The sequence below is a fragment of the Anopheles darlingi genome, chromosome 2, assembly GCF_943734745.1.
Source record: "Anopheles darlingi chromosome 2, idAnoDarlMG_H_01, whole genome shotgun sequence".
Classification (NCBI taxonomy): domain Eukaryota; kingdom Metazoa; phylum Arthropoda; class Insecta; order Diptera; family Culicidae; genus Anopheles; species Anopheles darlingi.
The window spans coordinates 39,966,903-39,988,162 of record NC_064874.1 but is presented as its reverse complement, the minus strand read 5'-3'; the positions used below and the strand labels follow the sequence as shown (position 1 = coordinate 39,988,162).

Sequence of the window (21,260 nt, the reverse complement as noted above, 5' to 3'; positions counted from 1 at the left end):
TCGTATTGTTTTTGCATTTTTAATATAAATATAACAGCAACAGCAACAATATTGTTAAAAACTGCAAAATTTATTCGGAAATCAACTTCAGCGGCCAAAACACAGATGAAAACAACACGTTTGACATTTCGGCATAAATTTTCGGGTTTTTACCCCTGCCACACGAAGCGAAAACATTTTGGCATTAATGTGCAAATTTGCGCGCAAATTTTCGCTCCGTGTGGCAGCATCTATTGACTTATCCTTTCAGCCTGGAGCAGCCTGGAGGCAAGTTCCTGCAATGTCGCGTATTGCAACTGCGCGCCTAGCTGAAGAGCGTAAAGCTTGGCGTCGCGATCACCCTTTTGTAAGTATTGCCATTTTAGCGCCTTATTCTTCTGTAAAACTATGTAGCCATTTTGTATGTTTCAACTAATTAGTTGCATTTTTTCTGTAAAAAAGGCCTTCGTTGCACGTCCAGCAAAAAACTCTGAGGGCTGCCTCAATCTTAGGATTTGGGAATGTGCTGTTCCTGGGAAGAAAGGCGTAAGTATCTAGATCTACTAAAAAAAGCATCCCTTCCATTCCGCCCTGAGAATTCTCCGTTATGCGAGTTCTACTTTGAAAAGAGCTATATCATCCATCCTAACCTCAAAATATCTCCAACTTGTTTTCCTTAAATGATTCATAACCTTTTTTGTTGCGTCGTAACAATTTCCGTGTTGTGTGCAGACTCCTTGGGAGGGCGGACTGTACAAAATCCGTATGTTGTTCAAGAGAGACTATCCAACAACACCTCCGAAGTGCAGATTTGAGCCGCCATTATTTCATCCGAATGTGTATCCTTCCGGTACCGTATGCCTTTCATTGTTGGACGAAAATAAAGATTGGCGCCCGGCTATCACAATCAAACAGATTCTGCTCGGTATTCAGGATTTACTGAATGAACCAAATATTCGAGATCCGGCTCAAGCTGAGGCATATACAATTTACTGGTAAGTTCTCAGGCATTTGAATCCAATTTTAAGAACACCTCATTATCTTTTTCTGCATTTTTAGCCAAAATCGTTTGGAATATGAGAAGCGCGTCCGAGCTCAGGCCCGTGCGATGGCAGCAACTAATGAGATAAATCAATAAATTCATAAATGTCACAAAAATATGTACCATTTTGTACGATTCGGAGCTCTATAGCAAATACATACCGTTCCTTCACCTTCCACTCCAATCATTCACGCATCATTTCAAATTGTTGCAAATATTCCAAATACTGGATTAAATCATCTGAGCACACATGTTTAATCGTTCTAAAAATATGTTTTAAATCCATTTGTATTGAACGAAATTTTATCTTAAACAATTCAGCAAACAAGTCCCGAATTTCGGATAGCCGATACCAAAGGGAACGAACAGCGTGAAGAGATCCTCGGGAAAGCAACCGAAAAAACGCCGTCCCCAAGAAGCGCGAAATTTACGCCCCTACTGCAGCAGATCATGGCCTTTTTACAACAATTCCACCTGTTACTTCGATTGATAGGCGTTGTCATGGTGATGCGTGCCTAAACAAATTGTTAGGTATCCAGGACGTGCCATGAAATCCATCGAACAAAGTATTTGGGTCAGAAATCACGTTGGCTTGGTTATAGCCACTTACCATACTTAGAGATATTTCGCTAAGACCCGTTCTTTCCATCGAAAATCAACTCAAAAGGGCTAAAGTTTTTAGAAGTATATTTGTCAATATATTTTTTATGCTTAAAAACTTTTCATTTGAACACATTCCCTTTTATGTGGTGCCGTTAATCAACGACTAACGAATTTGATTGTAAGGTTGCTCTTTGCAAGGGATTTTTGTGATATGATTTTCTTAAGGCCTTTGCTGATTCACGTTCGTTGTATTTTATAAAAAAATTAAAAATGATGTGTGTTGTGCGCAAACTAGTTCAGGAGTCGCGTCTTGAATCACGGGCACGAATTCGAACATACGATTGATAAGTCTGCATGCTCACTTGATGTGTATCTTATTTAAGGCAGCAATTAGAGGCACTGTACGATCTCCGATCATAGCAATAATATATAAAAAGGGAAAGTAGAGCTCCTGACACGTAAGATGCCATTAAAATAGTGTCCAAAGAATTATAAAATGGAATGCAAACAGATTTTTTTATGGAATGCTAATGTTAAGGAAATTAAAATGATTAAAACAATCGATTCATCACACTCGCAAGTGGATATTCTTTTCCCTCGATAAAAATGAAAGTACAGTACAACTTAAGGTGGACGGACGTGTTTCCAAGATTTGTGACATTAAGAATTAATGCGAAAATACAGCCTAAAACTACTCTGCTGCACTTTCATGGACGGTCAGCTGATTGAGATTGCCTTAAAACGGTATCTTATATGCTATTGCAAACGACGTTTGCCTCTTGAAGCCATAAAACTGCAACTGCAAAAAACATCTAACCGATGTTAACAGTTACACTTCTTATGGATAACGGCGTTGATTCGAATCGTTGGGATGTGCAAATCGTAACCGCGACGCGCTATGCTTTGAATGATGTACAAAATGTGCCAATTGTACAGTACAAAATGTGCCGGCCGCTTATACTGCGCGGCACTCTAACGCGCCCCTCGGGTTTTGCTTGAACCCGATCTCATTCGTCTTAAGCTTTCGATTCGCTATCCATCTGGAATTGAGTCTGCGATTCTTTCAATTGCCTTCGTTTTCGGGCCTGCACGTGTGCTTCGGCAAAGAACAGGGAAGACGTTACACCGCACGCGACGACGCCAATACAGGCAAGGATGAAGGACCAACCGAACCAATTGTTGGCATGCTCCGGCATCCATTTATCCTTGTTGCCGAAGCAGGCAAAGACGATCACTCCTATGCTACCACAAACCGCTGCTGCCAGTGTAATGTAGCTGATAGCCTGCGAAGTATAAAATAAATGAAGCCGTATGAAAACGAGAACAACAATCACGGGACACCAGCCACATGGTCCGCGCTATGCTTACCTTAATGAGTTTAACGAAAAACTTTTGATCTGGTCCGGCGCATAGGAAGTACAGCAGCACCAAGACCATCGCCAAAATGACGCCAATGGCACAGAGAGTGTAAAAGAACTGTGTTGCTACCATAAACGCTGCAATGAGAAACACGAAAAAGGGGTTGATCATGTCATTGTTGTTTAACCACCTGTTAGCGGATCTCATTATTAACTAATCTCAACAATTTTGAAGTTCTCAATAGTACCTCCTACCCGTATGGCTGAAGCGATTTTCTCAACAACAAAAAATCATGAAGCTTGTCAAGCGTGATGGGTATTCTTTAGGAATTCACTGAACCAATAAAAACCTTCGCACCAACAACTGCATGTGTTCGTGACGTGTGGTTCTAGGTTGCGTGATTCACGTGCGCCAAAGCGTTGACATGGCTCAAATTAGTGCGGTCGCTTCGACTTGCCTTTCGTTCAAGGTGCAGTAGTGTGAATTGTTGTCACACTTCATTTCTAACACACAGATAACTCACAGATTGGGAATTCCATCCATGAATGGTCGTGTATTGTTGGCTTCTACCGACCGCACTGGACCAACAACAACGCACGACGAGAACACTTGGATCGTCCACAATTGAAAATGACTCACTAGGTAACCTCCATTGGCCACCGATGACAACATTTCATGTCGCGTGCCACGCAGAACGACCACGTTTAATTAATTCAATTGATCCTGTGCTCCACGGTTATGAACTATGAACCCCTTCTGTGTAATCTGGATCTTTGGAGCAAATGATAGATTACTCCAGCAAGGGATATATACGGCTTGGTTGGTTAAGTCCCGAGTTTTCACTTACGTGGAATAAGGAATCCGCGGATCTCGTCGTAACCGGTGGTGAACGGATCGTACACCCAACGACAACCGACGAAAAACCGGCGCTGGTAGTCATCGTTGACGTCCGGTAGTGATCGGAAGCAATGTGTCCATAGACCAAGCCGGTCCAACTTTGCACCGGTGATGCGGTAATCGCTCACGAGCCAGCTCGGAGTCGCGAATGCAACCAGCACCGTCACGAGAGCGATCACAAACACCCCGACACCGCAGTTACCGGACAGTGATCGTCGTTTCATCGTTGCAAGGTCACTATGAAAGTAAGCAAGAAGAAAAATGTAGTTATTAAGAATCGATATGATCGAACACTGAAAATTGCGAAAAAGACATGCAAACTAGTAAAGATGAAGCAGTGTTAATTAGTCAAGCCTAGAAGAAGAATTGCTCAATCAATGAAGGACCTTCAGAAAAACTATGTCCCTTTTATGCATTTGTTGTAATCAGTTGCTCACAAGAACACACGATGTCCTTACTTCCGTGCAGCCGAGAAGGTGCAGGGCTTGTTCATTTTGCATCGCATGCTACGGTCATTCGTGTATAGTGCGAAAGGGGGTGCATCTTAGATAGCCTTTTAAGGGTGGGAACGATCAGCACTGTTTGATTAAGCCGTGCCATGCCCCCGTCGTGTGAATGTTGTATGATTCTACGCAGATACCAGTGGGACGTGCAACGAGACTTTGCGCCAACCGGCCACCTCCTCGGCAGGAAAAACTTTTTACGAAAGCATAACAACCTGTTGCCAAGAACCACCGCGCGAATGTCGACCATGCGGAGTAACCAAACACGATGTAATAATCTGGGGGCACGCAACGAAACAGTTTGAAATATTCACCTCAAGCGCATACTTCAAAGAGATTCTTTAACAACAATGCAAACTTTAAGTAGTAGATTTGAATGATATTTTCCCACGATTTTGGTTGATATGGTTTCGATCCAATTACAACGAACAAGGAGTCATCAGATGTCTTACAACACCTCGTGAAAATAATAAATATCAGCATTTTAAATCTGGATCAATATTCAGTTGTTGGCTAGTTGCCGACTTAAGTAGCGGTTGTGAGGAAAAGCATAGTTACTATGACAGCAAAAATGACAAACTTAAAAGCAACGAGGGTTAACTGGAATTAGTACAAAATTAGCAATAAATAATAGCCTAAAGTGTCGCTTTATACCATAAGGGGATGGAAATAATTTTACAAAAGTATTTAAAAGTAATTCGTTCAAGTATTAAAAGTTTCCCCTCGATTGCTTCAGCATAACGATTCTTTACTTCACTGACTTTACCGTTGCTCCTTTTAAGTAACGTGTAATAGAAAAACAGTCGAAGCAATCAGCGCAGACAAAACGGCCCGTCGTCACGAACACCTGGGCAAAGGATCTTTCTAAAGTGTTTGGAACAAGTGGCCACCAATTGTATCGTTGCGAGGTTTTGCCAGTGCTTCGGAATCTACTATTTGACGAGTTTATTACGAAAAGAGCAATTCGGTGCTAAAGTTTTTGGTAGTATCCGTGACAAAGAAAGAAACTATTTCCTAATATTGAATGTGAGTGATTTGCAGTAGAGAAGTTTTCGCTGGTACAGGTGACCGGAAAAATCCGCCGCTTCTTCAAAGGCAACATACGGCAAGGAGTGAGAAATGAGTACAATGAATGATTATATGAGGAAAAGCTATTTCCGTTCTAATGAGCGCTAAGCGAGGCACACGAGACATGCAATCTGTCACTACTAAGCAGCCGACGGAGGGAAAAAAAAGAAATCATGATTTTGCCGCAGTATCGTTAGCAAAATCGCCGCTACCGTACCGTAATTACTCACAATTGTTGCGACTATCTTGCGCGCGAACGCGACACACCGGCACCGGACGAACGATCGGACAAGGGGACGACGTAGAAGAGTTCCGGTGGTTCCGGTGTTTAACTCTCAATTGAATTACGAATGTCAGAAGGTCACCGATAAGAAGCACTACACACCTAACTTGGCTGTGGTATCCTTGAAGGTGTTTCTCTATTCACTGGACTGCGGAGAAGAAATCATATCTCGCGGGGCCTATTGAAAACGGGCCCTCATTGTTAGTGTTTCAGAACGGCTGCCCATGACAGTCGACGCATCGGTCGTGTCCTTCTCTCTGTTGTACGCCGCCGTCCCAGAAATTGTTTCCCATTGTCTCCCCGCAACGCAATTAAGACGTTTTCTTTTTTCAGTCATACACACGCCTAGCACGCCGACTAGGCCACGCGCCACACTCACCCGGGCTTGATCACGAATGTGAGGATCACTAGGGGAGGCCCACATATCGTAGCTGCACATACGTGCATAGCATTGTTCTCACTATTATGGTGACCGCAAAATCATTTTACTATGGCCCACTCGCACCGGTCACACATTTATCACCTTCCCTTTCCCGGGGGTACACGAAACCACCAGTGTGTTAGCGTGTTTTCCCGGAGTGCGACCGCGTACCTATCCCGGGGTGGCCAGTGGCCGCCTAGATCGTGTAGCGATTAGCTTCCGTTGCGCAATGCTTCGTTGCGCGTAAACAGACGCTAGGGTGTGCCCCATACTGTATGCCTGACTTCAAGGCATTTGACCTTGCGGTCGTCCCACAGGATTCTAAATCATTAAGGACATGCGTCATGATCATGATCAACCATGCCACAGTTTGACCAATTCGCCATTTTTTTCTTCGTTTCCTTCTTTTCAGTTTTCTATGAACCCACGGATATGCGAATTGCGGCCAAACCATTTATCGGAGACCTGGCATTGGCCACCAGTGCGCGCCAGGCGATACGCTTTAGTTCACCAAATCTGGAGGAACTGCGCCAGCTGGCGAAGGCCTTGCAGTATCCTCACCCAATGTCCTCTACACCGATGGAAGCATTTCAATCAGTCGACGAGCTACTGGACGAAGTGAAACCACTCGGCGAATTCGTAAGCCAAATAATCGATAATCTGTTGGTAACTCTCGGTAAACACGGCGTAGCCATCTTCCGTCGGTGCTCGGATACGGTGCCATTCTTTGACCCAGTCACCGGTTCCTATCAAGAACCGGAAAAGCAATGCCTTAAAGCACAAGGCAGGTTCTATAAGGCTCACGTGCATCCGAAGATCGTGAATGTATCCGGAGCGGGTGATAGCTTTACGAGTGGGTTTATCGTAGCCGCTATCGCCGGCAAGCCGGAACCGGTATGCGTCAGTGTGGGTCTAGAGGCGGCCAGCTGTGCCCTACTAACACGTGGCGCTGTAGCGGACCGATACTTTGACGAAACTCATCCCTCATGGAATGCCAAATCGACCGCCTACAAAACATTCTAGAAGGCGTGTACAAAAACAATGACCTACATGCAAGACACCACCCACCGGAACACGTGGGGGGCCAATATTCCAGTTCAAACAGCACCTAACTAACTATCTACCTCATATCAGCCAGGGAAAAGGGGGAACCCTTACACAGGTATTCAAATGCAGTTTATGCTAGCTTCCGAAATCGTCTTTAAGCTATCAGTGAGAGCCTCCCCGTTAGTGGTCCGTTGTACGTGGGAAACTGCAACAACGACAGCAAAGGTTACAAATGGTTTCCCTTTTTTCTTCTGAACAATGCAGCGTTTCAATGCAACTGCAAACGATCGGAGCGAGAAGGGACACACAGGTGCGTTAGGATGTACGATCTATCTTTCTGCACGTCAGGACGTAAGATGTTCTAACTGTTAAGCAATCTTTCACAAACAACTGTGCTTGTTTGTAGAATAGTTTTCAATATTTCTGACAGTTTTTTTTTTTTAATATTAAACGATAGCTGCGTTGCAATGGTATGATTGTAGCATTTTTTTCTCCTATTTCTGAATCTAACTATTAAGACGCTCTATGTTGTGGATGTATAGGAGGAGCGTCGAAAAGAAAAGGGTCATAAAAGGAACACTATTAGCTTCGGCGAAATTATGTAAATAGCAGAGCAAATACCGCGGTGTGCAGGCGTCAACAAACTTTATCACCTGCAACCGACAAACGCTAGTCATCACACCATAGCTTCCTGGCGGCCAAACAAATGATGCCTGTTGTGCAGAAGAATGTCTGGCCGAGACATCGTCCTCGTCCAAAATAAGGGAATTCCCCCCCAAAAAAACAGCATCGCTTTCTGTGCGTCATCCCATCACGCGTGTACCGATGGATCGTCCCTCGGTAGACTCAACGAAATTGCGCAACGTACGGTAGGGCTCTCGCCGGATGGCCTGCAGGAGAAGCTCCGTATGTTTGCTATTTCTCAAGTTTTGCGGTTTTGTTTCCACGGTTTCGCTTCGTTTCGTTTGTTCGCCCTGATACTTCACTGACACCGAATTTCGAGGATCCAAGGCGGCCCTATTTGTTTGTTGGTTTGGCGTTTGGCTCAGCACATTCCACGGTGGCCTGCTAATTAGCGGTACATCTTCCTCTATTCGTCATCTGGTACACGGACTGCGTTTGCCTTGTTTGCCGGTCGTAACCGTTACTACTTTGGGAGCAGTTTGAGCTGCCTTGTTGTTCGGAAACTGCAGCGCAAACACCGATGATCACCCCTCTCGAAATATGTTGAACGATCATACCATGAACTTGTCGTATCCCGGAATGGTAACCCGATTTTCACATACTCCCTGCTCTTGGGCGCTTGTAACGTGCCACTTTAATATCGAGTGCCACGATCTCGTCGATTGCATCTGAAACGCCAGTATTACTCATACCGATCGTCCGGATGTGTCTTGAATGATCATTTAAAAGATGCTGATAGGGGTGGGATTGTGCCTGGCCTATCCGGTTACGCATCGCGAGATAGCGATTGTCCCGTGAAACTGATGCGAGGAAATGGGGTAATTGTTCGCTACTTCGAGATAACTACAAAACAATTTATATTCCGCGTTCTTCCGGGGGCTCATCGTTCGAAACAGGCGGCGTTAATGACGGCGTCATGTTCTCGGCGGACACACTTGCTCTGTGTTTGTCACTTGGCCCCGCGCGCGAGACGGGTGACCGTAGACTCATTAAACATTCATTTAACAACGCCACCACTTGTGCACGCCATCACCAGCAATCACACACATCTGGACGAGATTTTACGGTCCGAGCACCGTGGAGCACTTTGGAAAGGAATTTTTCAGAGAAACAGCATTTACACAAAAAACTAATCCAGCAGGCGGTGTTAGCAACGACACGGTGATGATGACGACGACGCTGCTAGCGCGATGGTTTTCAGGGCAGGGCGTTGGTATGTTATGTTGGCAGGATCTTTTTCTTCGCGCGTTTATTAAAACCCGCACTAAACGCGTATCACACCTTTCGTGTCACAAAAATTCATGTCCACTTGCTGCGCGGTAATGCAAAACTGTGCTGTGCCCAAATCCCCTTCCCAGCCAGACTGGGACCGAGGCTCTTTGACAAACCAACTTCTTTGCCCACCACACCCTATTATGATGCTCAGGTGGGAGCTGTTGTTGGCTCAAGAGTCGGTGGACAGCGGAATTGAAAATGCAGCTAAAATGCACGATGGGAAACGCAACGCCAAACGGAAACAATCGGGCACATTCAACTCAACGGCTGGCTACTTTTGTATCGCACTTACACTGCTGTGGTCTTGGCACGCCCAGATAAAAGATCCGAATTCTGTTGCATTACTATCGACGGCACCGCGACAGATCTCCTCCGAGTTGTTTCTGAGAAATCCCACCACCACGCGAGTCTTGCGCTTACCTTTGTTCGTCCGGTGCTAAGGGTTAACGCGAAAGCGCACGCACACACCGAGAAGCACGCTTCCACTCACACATTTCTATTTCCATTTTTTTCCAAATTCGTTGTGTTTCAAAAAGCAACGAGCGACAGAATTTTTATTCTTCACGCTGGAAACTACAAAATAAAACGATTGAACCTTAATACCTAAATACCAATCGAAGCAATCATCGCCTTGGCGACTTGGTGACACACCTAATATTGATGAGCAAGTTCCGGCTGCTGGCCAGCCGTCCTACGCTAAGCTGATTTTAATGAGTTTTCGTCTCGCTTTCTCCCAATTGGTTTGTTCGAAGTGAGTTAGGAAAGGAGTTTTTTTTGTAAAAATTTATTTCTACTGGACGGAATATCGATTCTTTCGCAAGCCACATTTTGGCGCACATTCTCTCGGCCTTGGCCTCACGTGCATTAATCGTATTGTACCTACGTGTCAATTGTATAAAAAAACGGGCTTATCAGGCTAAGCTCCCTCTACGATACGGAGGGAAGGAATGTACCGGCGACGGAGACCCGGTGTATTCCGTCTAGATATCCGTATGGCCACCGCGGTATTTACGCTCATCCATCGTGTACGCCGCAGCCATCTCACTGTTGGCGATGTTGTTCAGGCGTCTGTAGGTGGCCCGGCGCGCCTCGACAATGAACAGTATTCCGGCCGGAAACAGGGCAAAAGTGCCGACGACACCGAGTGCAAACGACCAGCCCATATCGTTGTGCTCCCAGTTGGGCATCCAGTCACGGCTATCACCGTAACAACCGAACGTGGCCACGGCTATCAGACCGCAGAAAGCCGCCAGCAGGAGCACGGTCCCGTTGGTCAGCAGCAGCATTATGTAGCGATCGTTATCCCGTGACCAGCTAAGAAACATCAGCGTCATGATGACCCCCATCAGCAGCAGGGTGAAGCAGAGCGTGAAGAAAAACTGCACCGCAATGAAGAACCCGGGCAGGATGTAATCGTGGATGATGTAGTACTCCTCCTCGAAGATCCACATGCACCCGTTGAAGGGGTAGTCGTACCATCGGTGTATATCCTGGAAATTCCGCAGGCACAGCTCCCAAAGCCCTACGGGTGGAGGATGGTAAACCGTATTACGCATGCTGTGGATCACCTTCGTGCATGGTTTCCTTCGATTAGCGGCCGTCGCGACCCGCGGCCAGAGCAAACATTTGTTTACAGGCCGAGTGCTGCGACACACGCGTCAACAACGCCCTGTTCGGTGATGACACACCCAGTCAGCGTCGCAGGAGAGGCACATTCCAGCCGTTCACTGGCCGTTTGGTTGGGCCGGGAACTTACCGAGATTGGTGAATTTGGGATGCTCGAGCTTCCCATCCGTTTGTAGCCAGTACGGTGAACAGAAGGAGATCAGAATAAACAGAAATGCAAAGGCCGTAAAACCGACCGCAAACTTGGCCGTTTTTGTGCTTGCGCCCATTTTGACGTTTCAGGTGAGACTGAGAAAACCCCCCATAAATTGTGCGTGCGGCGTGTGTGTGTGTCGCCTTGAGGGACAAATGTCATCCGCGATTTGTTATGATGCACTCACTTTCGAATTATTTTGGAAGCCCAGCGAAGCGTCCTCGGAACACTTGGGAAATTGGAAAACGCCGTGGCGGCTACTGGACACCATGGCACGGAGAAATGTGTGGACACCCGAGGAAACCAAGGCCCTGCTGTCCGTCATCAAGGAAAAGGGATTGATTCGGTACTTTGGTGAAGAGCAGAACAAAAAACTGTACGGCATAGTGGAGACCGAGATGCGAAAGCGCGGCTTCCCGGAAAAAGGCGCATTCCAGATCGAGCACAAATGGAAAAACCTGAAGCGAGTGTACTACAAAACCAAACGCGAGGACTATCTGAGCGAATCGTGCGAATTCTACGAGGAACTTGATGAGCTGATGTCGGAGAAGCTGCAGCAAAACCAAGCCAAACAAGGTAAGTAACTGCCGCTCAATCAAGTTGCCATTGTGTTTCCCCTTTTGCCGCTAGTCCTGGGAATCTACCGGATCTCGGTTGCTTGGTGGAATCTCCCTTGAATGCACACCGTGACATTAAGACGGTTGTAAAATTAAATCAGTCCTTAGGGTTGTTGTAGAAATTGTACAAACCAAACCAACCTGTGCATTTTGATATGTATACTGACTAGTAAATTAGCACTTACGACCCCTGCAGAGACTGTCACCCAGAAACGACCCAAGCCAGTGCTGGAGCACTTCGACAAGCTGCTGGCCAAGATCGGCGTGATCGAGCGGGAAAACAACGAGGAATTCTTCCGCAAGCAGAAAGACCTGATTAACTACGAGTTCGAGCTGTACACACAGGACGAGAGGCACTTTGGGCAACGGTTGTCCGGCATCCTCGAGAAGAACACGGAGGACTTTTGCTTCCGGGCGCAGCAAATACTCATCCTGGAGGGAATGATCGCGGGGACGGTCGCGGACGTGGTAGAGGAAAAGCTGGACATGGTGGACGAAACGATGGACGACGTAACGACGGTCGAAGAAACACTTGAGGAAGCGATCGAGGATACGGACGGTGGTGACCATATGGTTGATGTGATCGAACAGTTAGAGGAAGAGACGGTCGAGATGGTGGAGATGGTAGAGGAGGAGGATATAGAGGAGGACGAGAACGAGGTCGATGAGAAGAAGGAGATGGTAAAGGACTATTACCAGGCGTGGAAAGAAGACGAGTTTTAAGATATCTACAATCCCGCGGAGCGTCATCCTTGGGAGCGTATGCTGCTCCGTTGTGCTACAATTAAATCAAACTCACGAAACAAACGGTTCATCCATTGTGATAGCGTTTCGGCTTGCATTACTTTTTGTTCCGACTCTAAGCTCATCACTGAGCAAACGGATTCCTTTACCCAAATGTCACTTCGGAAGTTGAACGCGCTGTTGTATTGTTCGATAAGGCGGTTTCTTTGCTTCGGCTTTGGACTTTGCCAATCTGATCGCTAGTCGCCGTTTCGCCCAGTCTCGGATCACTTCGCCATCGGGTTGGGCTACCAGCTGTTCCGGGGGTTTCGCCGTTGGCTGTATGTCGTACCGTTTGCGCGTGATCCAGTTCGTATCAAACGATATCGAGCGACGTTCGAGTATATTATGCAGAATGCAGCAGCAGACAATCGTTCGGGGCACGGTTACCGGATCGAAATCCATCCCCCGGTGCAGTATGTTCCACCGAGCCATCAGCCGTTGCATGGTCACGTCGAAGGCACCGAGTGCGGCATCGAGGTGCTTGTTGAACAGCAGCTCTTCGCGTGATTCCGGTGCCGAGTAACGGGTAATGAGATGTGGTAGTAGCGGATACTCACTACCACCGATTAGGAACGGTTTCACTGCCGCTTGATCGTCCGTTCCAATGTAGAATTCTGTTGGCTGTAAGAATAAAGCATAATCATTTGATGCTCATGCGACGGACGTGTAGGACGACCGGTGCTTACCAGTTCCGAGTGGTTGAAGTGATTGTTGACCTCTGATTCGTCGAGCACCGTGTAAGCGTCCGTACTGCCCGCGTGATTGCTCGTAGCGAAGCGTATTCTAGGAATAAGCAGGCAATATTAATTCTCATTGTAATATTGCACTCCGCCATACAACTTACAATCCAGAATGATCCACGACGGCCTGTAGTAGCATCGATGCCCAACCGTCGCTATTGATGTAGCTGTTGGTCGGCGCGTTCGTTATGGGAAAGTGCATCATACCGATCAATGCCATAACCCGCGGTAGACAGGTGTTTTTCTCAAAGCGTACCGCCAGCTTCAATGCCTCCTGTTCCGACGGTAAACGTATCACGTTACGACGCAACCGGGTAACGATAGTCGAGCAGAATCGATAGAAGCTGTCCGCCGCGGCAAGCTTGTGTACTCCGAAACGTTTTCCCAACTGGCTGAAATTTTCACCGCTGGCCAACTTGTACAGCCCGATGGCACAGCGCTTTTCTACGCTCACCGTTTCGCGGGGTGCCAGGATCTGTTGCGATTGCGGTGTTAGATCGCCCCGTAAAACGTCCACCAGGTAGAGATAGGTACGGCGATCCATCCGAATGGTCGCCAGCAGGGTGGCATCGTCACCGGCCTCAAATTGACTACGGTACCAGGTATCGTCGCGAGCCGGCCGACCGATCGGCCGGGTTGGCACGTTCTCATGGAGCGTCTTGCGTAGCATCTCGACCCACTCTTCCCGGTGCCGTTCCAGCTTGCACTTGATCTTGTACCTTAACCGTTTGAAGAAAATAATGTGCCGGCGGCGTCGCAGGGATTCAAACCGTTCGCACAGTTCCGCCTGTTCGCGGATAAGTTCATCCAGCAGGGCACCGTACTCTCGCTGGAACTGCTTGAGCGACGACATTGGCGACACCAGGGCTACTTTGTGCATTTGTGAAGCATAACCCGGGAAGCTGAATTGTTGGCGAAGATCGCAAAATGCTACGATTAAACAAAGTTAACTGGGGACTAGTAAAACCGCACAAAGAGACGCTCAAAGATGTTGTGACAGATGCGTGCGTTGTGTACAAACAATGAATCTCGCTTCGGAAACAGCAGCGGACGAAATAGTATCAGCAAAAGTAAGGGAAAATAGTTAAAATAACGATAGTTGAAGCAGTAAAGTCTAGTACCTCGGTAACATAAAAGTGTGCAAACGAAGAATGAACAACTGCCGGTCACAGTAGCTTGTTCGTGTTGTGTGAATAGCGCCCTGTTCCAAAATGGTTCCACCGAGAACGCTCTGGAGCGACGATGAAACGTTCGATCTGCTGGACATTATCAAGCTGCAAAATGTAGACGAAACGTTCCTGCTGGGCGATCCAGCTTCTCGTCACAAGCATGATGCAATTTATAGAAACATAGCGAAGGAAATGTGGTTGCGGGGGTACATAGATAAGCACGCGGACGACGTGCAGCTACGATGGGAGAAACTGCAGCGCTGCTACCATAAAGCGGTGCGCGTTGACGATTGGACCATTGCCGGTCCATTCTACGAGGAGCTTCACGAGCTGCTCAGTGCGGAACGGAAACGCCGTCCGGTTGATCCGGCGCTCCGGGAAAAGACACCGAAACCGAAAACCGTCGAAGAACCTACCGGTAAGAACCTGGAACGTTACTCTACCCTGCCGGCGGTTATCATGAATGCCCCGTTTAATGCTTCGCGTTCCCTTACAGATAGCAAATCGAGCGAAACGAACGAACCACAGAGCGGTACAAAAGGTATGATAACGCGCCGAAAGATCCTGAAAAAGATAAAAAATTTCCGGTACAAAGAGGATGGCGCCTACTACAAACAGTGTCGCGAGCTGAACGAGTCTGGTGCAACGCTTTATGGGCGATTTTCGAAGAACAGAGACTACAAGTTCAACGGGATACTGGATAAAAATAGTAGGAACATCATAACACATTTCAGACGCATGGTCGGTAGGAAAATTGCGACAAACGACGAAGCCGAGGATCCCAATGATCACCTGAACGGGGATGAGGACTGCACTTATGAAGTGGTAGTCAGTGAGTCTTAGCTGGCGTTGTGTAGAATAAAACAATCGACGTCTTGCTCCATGAACCATTCCAATTATTAGTTAAAGAAGTCTTTTTTGCGAATAATAGATTGTAGCATCATAACAGAAAACAGCTGTACGCCGAGCGAGAGCAGAAGAGGAGCGGCGGAATTTGTTCACGGCGAACATTGGAATCGAAATTATAAACCAAAATCCATGTTTAACACAAAACGATGCGTTTATGCAGGTTGATCGGTAAGTGTGTGTTTATTTGAAAAACTAGTTTAACTATTCGGCTTGGATCCGGTGTAAAATTTATGTATTTAATGTATTTAAAAAGAGAAGAGGGCAGCATTCACCAGCAGCTCAGTGGTTCGGATCATTGATGAAGTACACCTGGCTGTAGTCGATAGAGCGAAAGAGCATGTACTTTGACTGAACGTGGTCCTTCAGCTGGTCCCGCACGGTTTCACCCTCGACCGAAGTCGTGTAGTTGGTCACTATGGAACCGTCCGGTTGAGGATACTTTTGATCCGCGGCCGTCATCTGTTCTATCCACTCGTCTTCGAATTTCATCTTTCGCTTTTCCAAGATATTGTGCAGTATGCAACAAGTGAGCAGGATCTGTGGCACAAAGTTGATATCGATGTCTATCTTGCGCTGCAGAATCCCGAAGCGTGCTCTCAACCTTGTAAACGCTTGGTGCACTGCTGCCTTAGCCTTGGCGAGATGATCATTGAACGTTTGCTCCTCGGTTGTAATTGGGTTGTTCAGAGGGGTATAGTCATGTATCAACCAGGGCAGCAACGGATACGTCGGTTCCGTCACAATGTATCCCTGCACCGGATTGCCATTTATCATCTGAGCGGGCTGATCGTTGCGCAGGTCGAAGGGGTGTTCGATAAAAAGAAATTAAGCCATCATCAACATCCATAAACACCAAAGTTTCTAGAGTCCCAGTCCCTCAAGAGTACTTACCATTTCAGCATTCTCAAAGTGTTGATACAACCCGGAATCGGTTAACACGGCCGATTCTTCGGTACAACCAGTATGTCCACAGGTAATGTGCCTAAAACTGGATGAAAGTATGAATAGAAAAGCCAAAGTGCAACATACAGCGTTTACTTACAGATGGTTATGATCCACCACAGCTTGCAGAGTAATGGAAGCCCACTTTTTGGAGTTAAGATAATTCTTCGACTCGGCCCCGGAAGGCGTGATGGGAATGTGCAAAAGGCCCAGGGCACCCATGACCATGGGTAGATCACACTTCTCCTCGAATGCACTGCTTATTTCCATCGCTTCATCGGTGAGCGGCAAAGCAATCTCCGCGTCCATGAAATTCTTCACCAAGGCCTTGCAGAATTGAAACAAGCAGTTTTTCACCGTGGCCTTGTGCACCCCGAACTGGTCGCCGACCGATGCGTAATCGGATCCGCTAATCAGCTTGTACAGCGCAACGGCCACCTTCTTCTCCGTGCTGCAGGATTGCGAAATGAGCAACGGATGCGGAGCCATATCAGGGTTCAGCGCCTCGACCAGCATGTCGTACGTGGGCCGATCTAACCGGAAGTTCTCAAACAGTTGATCCGCATTGTCCTCCTCGCCCTCGAACAGGTTCCGGTACCACTGGTCGCTTCGGTTCAGTTTCCAAAACTTCCGCGTCGGTACACTGTCCAGCAGCTGCTCCTGCAGGATTTCGCTCCACTCCTTCTGATGCTGTTCGCCGTTGCGCTTCAGCTGGTAGCGTAGGCGCTGCAGGAAGATCTTGCAGCGTTTCTTGCGGTTCGTTTCGTATTGCTTTGCTAACTCCACCTGTTTGGCGGCGTACGCTGAGAACGTGGTCTGGATCGCGATACGTTTCATTTCTTCGTCGTCTTCCATCGTTTCTAAAACTACCAAATTCGTTTCCACTAAATTACGATGTATAAACAAGCCACTGAAAATTTCCTTTTTGCTGGCGCGCTCTCGCCTCACCAACACACAGTACAATGCTGTCAGGCACACCGTGTACGTACACGCTTGGCTCACAGGAATGTGTTGGTGTGAGTGAACGGCTCCGCGGTTCCTTTTGGCTTCGGTTTAAACCGTTTGTTTACACCGCGAATCCGACGCAAAGTTGAACCAGAAAATCGCCTTCCCAGTTGGTTTTATGAGAAAATTGTTGCCAAAATGTCGCGTCGAAATGTGTGGACCGGTGAGGAAACGATGGAGATGTTGGAGATAATTAAGGAAAAGAATCTGATGGAGCTGTTCACCATGAACAGCCGCTCACTGAAGGCGGACTGCGACGTGTACAAGATCATCGAGGAGGAGATGAAAATGAATGGTTTCCCAACGAAGGACAGCAGCCAGATCTATCATAAGTGGAAAAATCTGAAACGAGCGTTCTACATTTCGAGAAGGACTAACCAAGGCACTGCGAACTGCGAGTTTGCCCGGGAACTAAAGGAAATCCTAGAGCAACAGTGCCAGACGTCCCGAGAGGTTTTGGAGCAGCGTCGGAAACAAAGTAAGCCTGCCACCGCCGTAGCTCTGTAGCGTGTGTTCCTTTGGTTCAAAATGTTCTCTTTTATTCTTCCAAAAGTTACACAGGTCCTGGAAGAAGGACAACCTGGTAAGAGATACCGGACTAGCCGAGTACCGAGAGGACGAGAATTCAAAATTAAGCCACTTTATTCTTCCTTCTGCTTTCCTGCAGCACCAACGAAGCGTCGACGCGGACCGCCACCGAAAACGATTCGCAACCAGATACTGGAAAAACTATCCCGTATGATGAGGGATCAAAGCGAGGAGTATGCCAAGAAATGGAACGATCTGTACGATTACGAGTTTAAGCTGTACAAGCGCAAGGAAAAGGAACAAACGGCATCACTGAACGCTCTGTTGGAAACAAGCAAGGCCGATGTGATGTCTCGATTCTTTTCGATGTTTTCGGATGAGGCTTCCACCGTACCGGAAGACAATGAAGACGGACAAGCGCTCGCAGTGGAAAGCATCGAACCAGTCGCCACTACTAGCACCCAGAGTGGAGCACCCAGAGTTTATCAAACAATTAAATTTGAATAAAAAGTGCTAAACGAAGGGCAAAGACGGAGTGAATTAATTTTAGCTCTAATAAAAAAGAATATGAACGCGAACAATATTTGCCGAATTTTTCAATTTTTTCAAATCTTGCAGAAATTTTCCTGGTGAATATTTCCCTTCCCGTTTGTACATTGCCTCTCACTCCCACCAACGCAACCAAGGTGGTGGAATACATTATTTACCTTTCTCGTTTACCCTACCAGTCGATCGCACGAATTTCGAGACCGCCGTTCAAAGGTTGCTGCTTAATGGTATCCCACTTTTTGCCGATCAACTCGGGTCGTCTTCAGGTGTAACTGAGTTTATTTGCTTGGATTGCTTACGTAAGAACAATCGACAGTGATGGCGGCCAAGGAACCATCGGCGATCGTCAAGATTTATCTTATTTTGTACAATGCCGCACAAGTTTTGGGGTAAGTAGAGCTCACTAATTCGTCGCCCCTTCACTAACAAGAGGGTGTGTTGGCATAACTTGGCGTTCCGCTTTCTCCTTCTTCACAGCTGGTCGTATATGTTGTATCAACTGATAGCATACTACACCATCGACAAGGGAACCGAAAAAACGCTATGGGAGTATCTGGGCGCTACGGTCATACTGTTCCAGAATGCGGCCGTTCTTGAGGTAAGTCCCGAGCAGGTACGGAACCGTCGTAGTGCAGCTCATTAACATGTGTTTTCCCCTTTTCCCTCAGATCGTACACGCTTTCACTCGCATCGTGCCCAGCAACCCGGTTATCACGACCTTTCAGGTACTGTCGCGAGTGATGGTGGTATGCGGCGTTGTCATGGCAACGCCAACGGGAAAAGTGTCTCCCGGTTTGCCTCTCGCCATCCTTGCCTGGTCGATTACGGAGATCATCCGCTACGGCTACTATGCTCTGAACCTAGTGGATGCCGTTCCGCAGCTACTGATCTTCCTGCGCTACACGACCTTCATCGCACTGTACCCGACCGGAGTGACCGGTGAGCTGCTGTGCTTCTTCTGGGCTCAATCGCACGTAGCGGAAACGAAGCAGTGGAGCATCGAGATGCCGAACCAGTACAACTTTACCTTCTCTTATCTCTACTTCCTGTGGGCCGTCATGCTGTTGTACATTCCGCTGTTCCCGCAGCTCTATCTACACATGTTTGCGCAGCGAAAGAAGATTCTTGGCACACCGGCCACTAAGAAGCAGAAGGCCAATTGACTATCGGCGTTCGGATTTCCCGTCTAAACGCTACGTAGTACACCGGGAGATTCGTCGCCTTTGATCCAACTCTCCCCGCTCTTTTAGCATTTGTTTCCAAACATTACCATTTCTTCTAGGCGCCCTGGTAAGGGCAAGGGGCAACTCAGAAACACCGTTTCATTTTGTGAAAGGGCTTAACATCTAGTAGACTGAAGTGGATAAGAAGCTTTGCAAACATTGTTTGCAACCGAGCGACCTATTGTTTATTGACTTAGATTTAATTTAATTATGCGAACGCATTGTGGTGATAGGCTTTTGGACATTTCCGTTAAAAGTGTGCATTCTCGGGTTGGGGGTATGGATCGTCGAACGAATAAAAAGCAGGAAACCAAATGAAAACCAACATCCACTGGTTCGTTGCCCTTACCGGCTCTTCACACTAGCGAACCTTCTTGCCGGAAGACTGTTCTGTACGCCCAAGAACCTTCCGACGCTGGGAAAACATATGCAAATACATCTGTGGAAATAACGGCAAATAGCTAACGGTCATGATCCAGATGAAGTAGTAGAAGGAAAAGGTAAAGTTGACTGGATTCGGCAACGTTACGCTCCATTTGCCCGTTTCGCCGAAGTAGCTTTGGGCCCAATAACCACACAGGAGCTCCCCGAAGAAACCACATGGATACATCGGTATGAAGATCGTGTACCGAAGCCAAACCAGTGGCGCCGGTACGCTAGGCAAAAGTAGATTGGCTACGTAGTAAGCATAGCGTACGATTTCCGTCGAGCTCCAGCAGAACAGTGCCAGCGGTAAACCGGGGGATTGCTGTCCCGTAGGTGTTCCTTCGATCGCTCCGGCCACAACCATGCATCGGCCGAATACCTGCAGGAAAGTCATCGGCACATTGCTCGGTACAATGCCAATCGCTGCATGCACAACCTATACGGAGTTATTAAAGAATTTTCGGTAATTCGATTCCATTCGAAATTAGTCACTTGCTATCGGACAATACACACCTCCAGAGGAGCCAGCATTTGGAAGAAGAAAGTGGCACTGCCAACCTCACGCCATAGTCCGTTTAGTCCGTGTCCTCGCAGGAAGAAGTGCGTTACAAACTTTACAAAAATGTAGGACCACCTGTGACACGCATCGTAGGTACAAAGGGCAAAACACCGGGGACATTAGCCTAATCGTGTAGATTATCGAGCCGTAGCGTAAAGTTCGCGGTGCCGGCTGGAGAGATAAACGCAACCGCTCAAACTCACCCTGCGAGCTGCGTCAAGTTATAGAGCACCAGGTACGCTTTAACAGTGGCCGAAGGTTCGCCTTTCTTGTGCTGTGCCATTTTGGCGATGCGATGCGTTGCTTGTAGTATTAATTGATTTGATATTGCAATTTGGACACTCCTCTATGCATCGACGGGTGTTGCATATATGCCGGAGCGCGAATCTCAGTGGTGGATGAGAGTTCGAACTTTGTTTATCAGTTGGAGTAGATGAACGCTCACTTCACTCGCTAAATGAATCCGCCAGAACCGTGAGATTTCTAGCGTTCATTCTATCGATGAACGGATCATAGCAATCAGAATTGATTACAGTTCTGTCTCGGACTACTTCGCATAATCCCGTTGCTAAGCGCACACTTATGCTCATCCAAGCAAGCGGATGGTATAATCTAGAATACTCGCAAATTGGTCATCATGTTTGAACATAAAAACATACATTCTACACTTTTCGGGATCGGCGCTACATCGCAGCGCAAGCACACCTTGATTTTTTATTTATTATACCAATTCCTCAGCAAATTTTCATCCTATCAAACGAAAATTCGCGCTAAGGAACCCGCGGAAATGTATACAGCCCCACTGTTTTACTGTCCACCGGCTTGGG

The 21,260-nt window shown here is 47.2% G+C and overlaps 11 protein-coding genes across 16 annotated transcripts in view; 5 read left to right on the top strand and 6 right to left on the bottom strand.

The window, feature by feature from the left end:
- Positions 1-280: 280 nt before the first annotated feature.
- On the top strand, positions 281-1,117 carry LOC125959230 (SUMO-conjugating enzyme UBC9-B-like). Its single transcript, XM_049692043.1, has 4 exons — positions 281-346; positions 442-525; positions 712-974; positions 1,039-1,117. Exons 1-4 carry the CDS (start codon positions 281-283, stop codon positions 1,115-1,117), a joined length of 492 nt encoding a protein of 163 aa, XP_049548000.1.
- A 574-nt stretch (positions 1,118-1,691) lies between these two features.
- Positions 1,692-9,572, bottom strand: LOC125949403 (uncharacterized). Of its 6 annotated transcripts, none has more exons than XM_049676392.1 (5): positions 9,454-9,570; positions 5,669-5,912; positions 3,831-4,117; positions 2,993-3,120; positions 1,692-2,907 (listed from the first exon to the last, which is right to left on the bottom strand). In XM_049676392.1, exons 3-5 carry the CDS (start codon positions 4,102-4,104, stop codon positions 2,641-2,643), a joined length of 669 nt encoding a protein of 222 aa, XP_049532349.1. In that variant the 5' UTR covers positions 4,105-4,117; positions 5,669-5,912; positions 9,454-9,570; the 3' UTR covers positions 1,692-2,640. The 6 variants fall into 6 exon arrangements, with proteins under 6 accessions (XP_049532349.1, XP_049532347.1, XP_049532348.1 ...); XM_049676390.1 differs by having other exon boundaries at positions 5,682-5,912; XM_049676391.1 differs by lacking the exon at positions 9,454-9,570 and adding an exon at positions 9,008-9,446 and having other exon boundaries at positions 5,682-5,912.
- A 105-nt stretch (positions 9,573-9,677) lies between these two features.
- LOC125949411 (uncharacterized) lies at positions 9,678-11,056 on the bottom strand. The gene is made up of 2 exons (XM_049676404.1): positions 10,918-11,056; positions 9,678-10,683 (listed from the first exon to the last, which is right to left on the bottom strand). Exons 1-2 carry the CDS (start codon positions 11,054-11,056, stop codon positions 10,142-10,144), a joined length of 681 nt encoding a protein of 226 aa, XP_049532361.1. The 3' UTR covers positions 9,678-10,141.
- Positions 10,919-12,468, top strand: LOC125949391 (uncharacterized). The gene is made up of 3 exons (XM_049676375.1): positions 10,919-11,069; positions 11,187-11,556; positions 11,794-12,468. Exons 2-3 carry the CDS (start codon positions 11,250-11,252, stop codon positions 12,318-12,320), a joined length of 834 nt encoding a protein of 277 aa, XP_049532332.1. The 5' UTR covers positions 10,919-11,069; positions 11,187-11,249; the 3' UTR covers positions 12,321-12,468.
- Positions 12,392-14,014, bottom strand: LOC125949335 (uncharacterized). Its single transcript, XM_049676298.1, has 3 exons — positions 13,228-14,014; positions 13,070-13,166; positions 12,392-13,004 (listed from the first exon to the last, which is right to left on the bottom strand). The coding sequence occupies exons 1-3, from the start codon at positions 14,001-14,003 to the stop codon at positions 12,498-12,500; spliced, it is 1,380 nt and encodes a 459-aa protein (XP_049532255.1). The 5' UTR covers positions 14,004-14,014; the 3' UTR covers positions 12,392-12,497.
- A 141-nt stretch (positions 14,015-14,155) lies between these two features.
- On the top strand, positions 14,156-15,293 carry LOC125949405 (uncharacterized). Its single transcript, XM_049676397.1, has 2 exons — positions 14,156-14,710; positions 14,789-15,293. The coding sequence occupies exons 1-2, from the start codon at positions 14,335-14,337 to the stop codon at positions 15,133-15,135; spliced, it is 723 nt and encodes a 240-aa protein (XP_049532354.1). The 5' UTR covers positions 14,156-14,334; the 3' UTR covers positions 15,136-15,293.
- Positions 15,294-15,348: 55 nt separating this feature from the next.
- LOC125949339 (uncharacterized) lies at positions 15,349-17,075 on the bottom strand. The gene is made up of 3 exons (XM_049676302.1): positions 16,244-17,075; positions 16,093-16,189; positions 15,349-15,984 (listed from the first exon to the last, which is right to left on the bottom strand). The coding sequence occupies exons 1-3, from the start codon at positions 16,996-16,998 to the stop codon at positions 15,481-15,483; spliced, it is 1,356 nt and encodes a 451-aa protein (XP_049532259.1). The 5' UTR covers positions 16,999-17,075; the 3' UTR covers positions 15,349-15,480.
- A 97-nt stretch (positions 17,076-17,172) lies between these two features.
- LOC125949399 (uncharacterized) lies at positions 17,173-18,249 on the top strand. Its single transcript, XM_049676386.1, has 3 exons — positions 17,173-17,626; positions 17,702-17,731; positions 17,816-18,249. The coding sequence occupies exons 1-3, from the start codon at positions 17,287-17,289 to the stop codon at positions 18,181-18,183; spliced, it is 738 nt and encodes a 245-aa protein (XP_049532343.1). The 5' UTR covers positions 17,173-17,286; the 3' UTR covers positions 18,184-18,249.
- A 129-nt stretch (positions 18,250-18,378) lies between these two features.
- Positions 18,379-19,545, top strand: LOC125949410 (very-long-chain (3R)-3-hydroxyacyl-CoA dehydratase hpo-8). The gene is made up of 3 exons (XM_049676403.1): positions 18,379-18,614; positions 18,703-18,823; positions 18,894-19,545. Exons 1-3 carry the CDS (start codon positions 18,544-18,546, stop codon positions 19,386-19,388), a joined length of 687 nt encoding a protein of 228 aa, XP_049532360.1. The 5' UTR covers positions 18,379-18,543; the 3' UTR covers positions 19,389-19,545.
- Positions 19,546-19,766: 221 nt separating this feature from the next.
- On the bottom strand, positions 19,767-20,811 carry LOC125949409 (very-long-chain (3R)-3-hydroxyacyl-CoA dehydratase 2-like). Its single transcript, XM_049676402.1, has 3 exons — positions 20,637-20,811; positions 20,388-20,508; positions 19,767-20,310 (listed from the first exon to the last, which is right to left on the bottom strand). Exons 1-3 carry the CDS (start codon positions 20,714-20,716, stop codon positions 19,810-19,812), a joined length of 702 nt encoding a protein of 233 aa, XP_049532359.1. The 5' UTR covers positions 20,717-20,811; the 3' UTR covers positions 19,767-19,809.
- Positions 20,812-21,101: 290 nt separating this feature from the next.
- LOC125949450 (60S ribosomal protein L30) overlaps positions 21,102-21,260 on the bottom strand; it is a 1,114-nt gene continuing 955 nt past the window's right edge. Inside the window, exon 4 of the mRNA XM_049676460.1 lies at positions 21,102-21,260. This exon is cut by the window's right edge and continues 164 nt beyond it. Within this exon, the coding sequence (XP_049532417.1) occupies positions 21,241-21,260 (20 nt within the window). The 3' untranslated portion in view covers positions 21,102-21,240.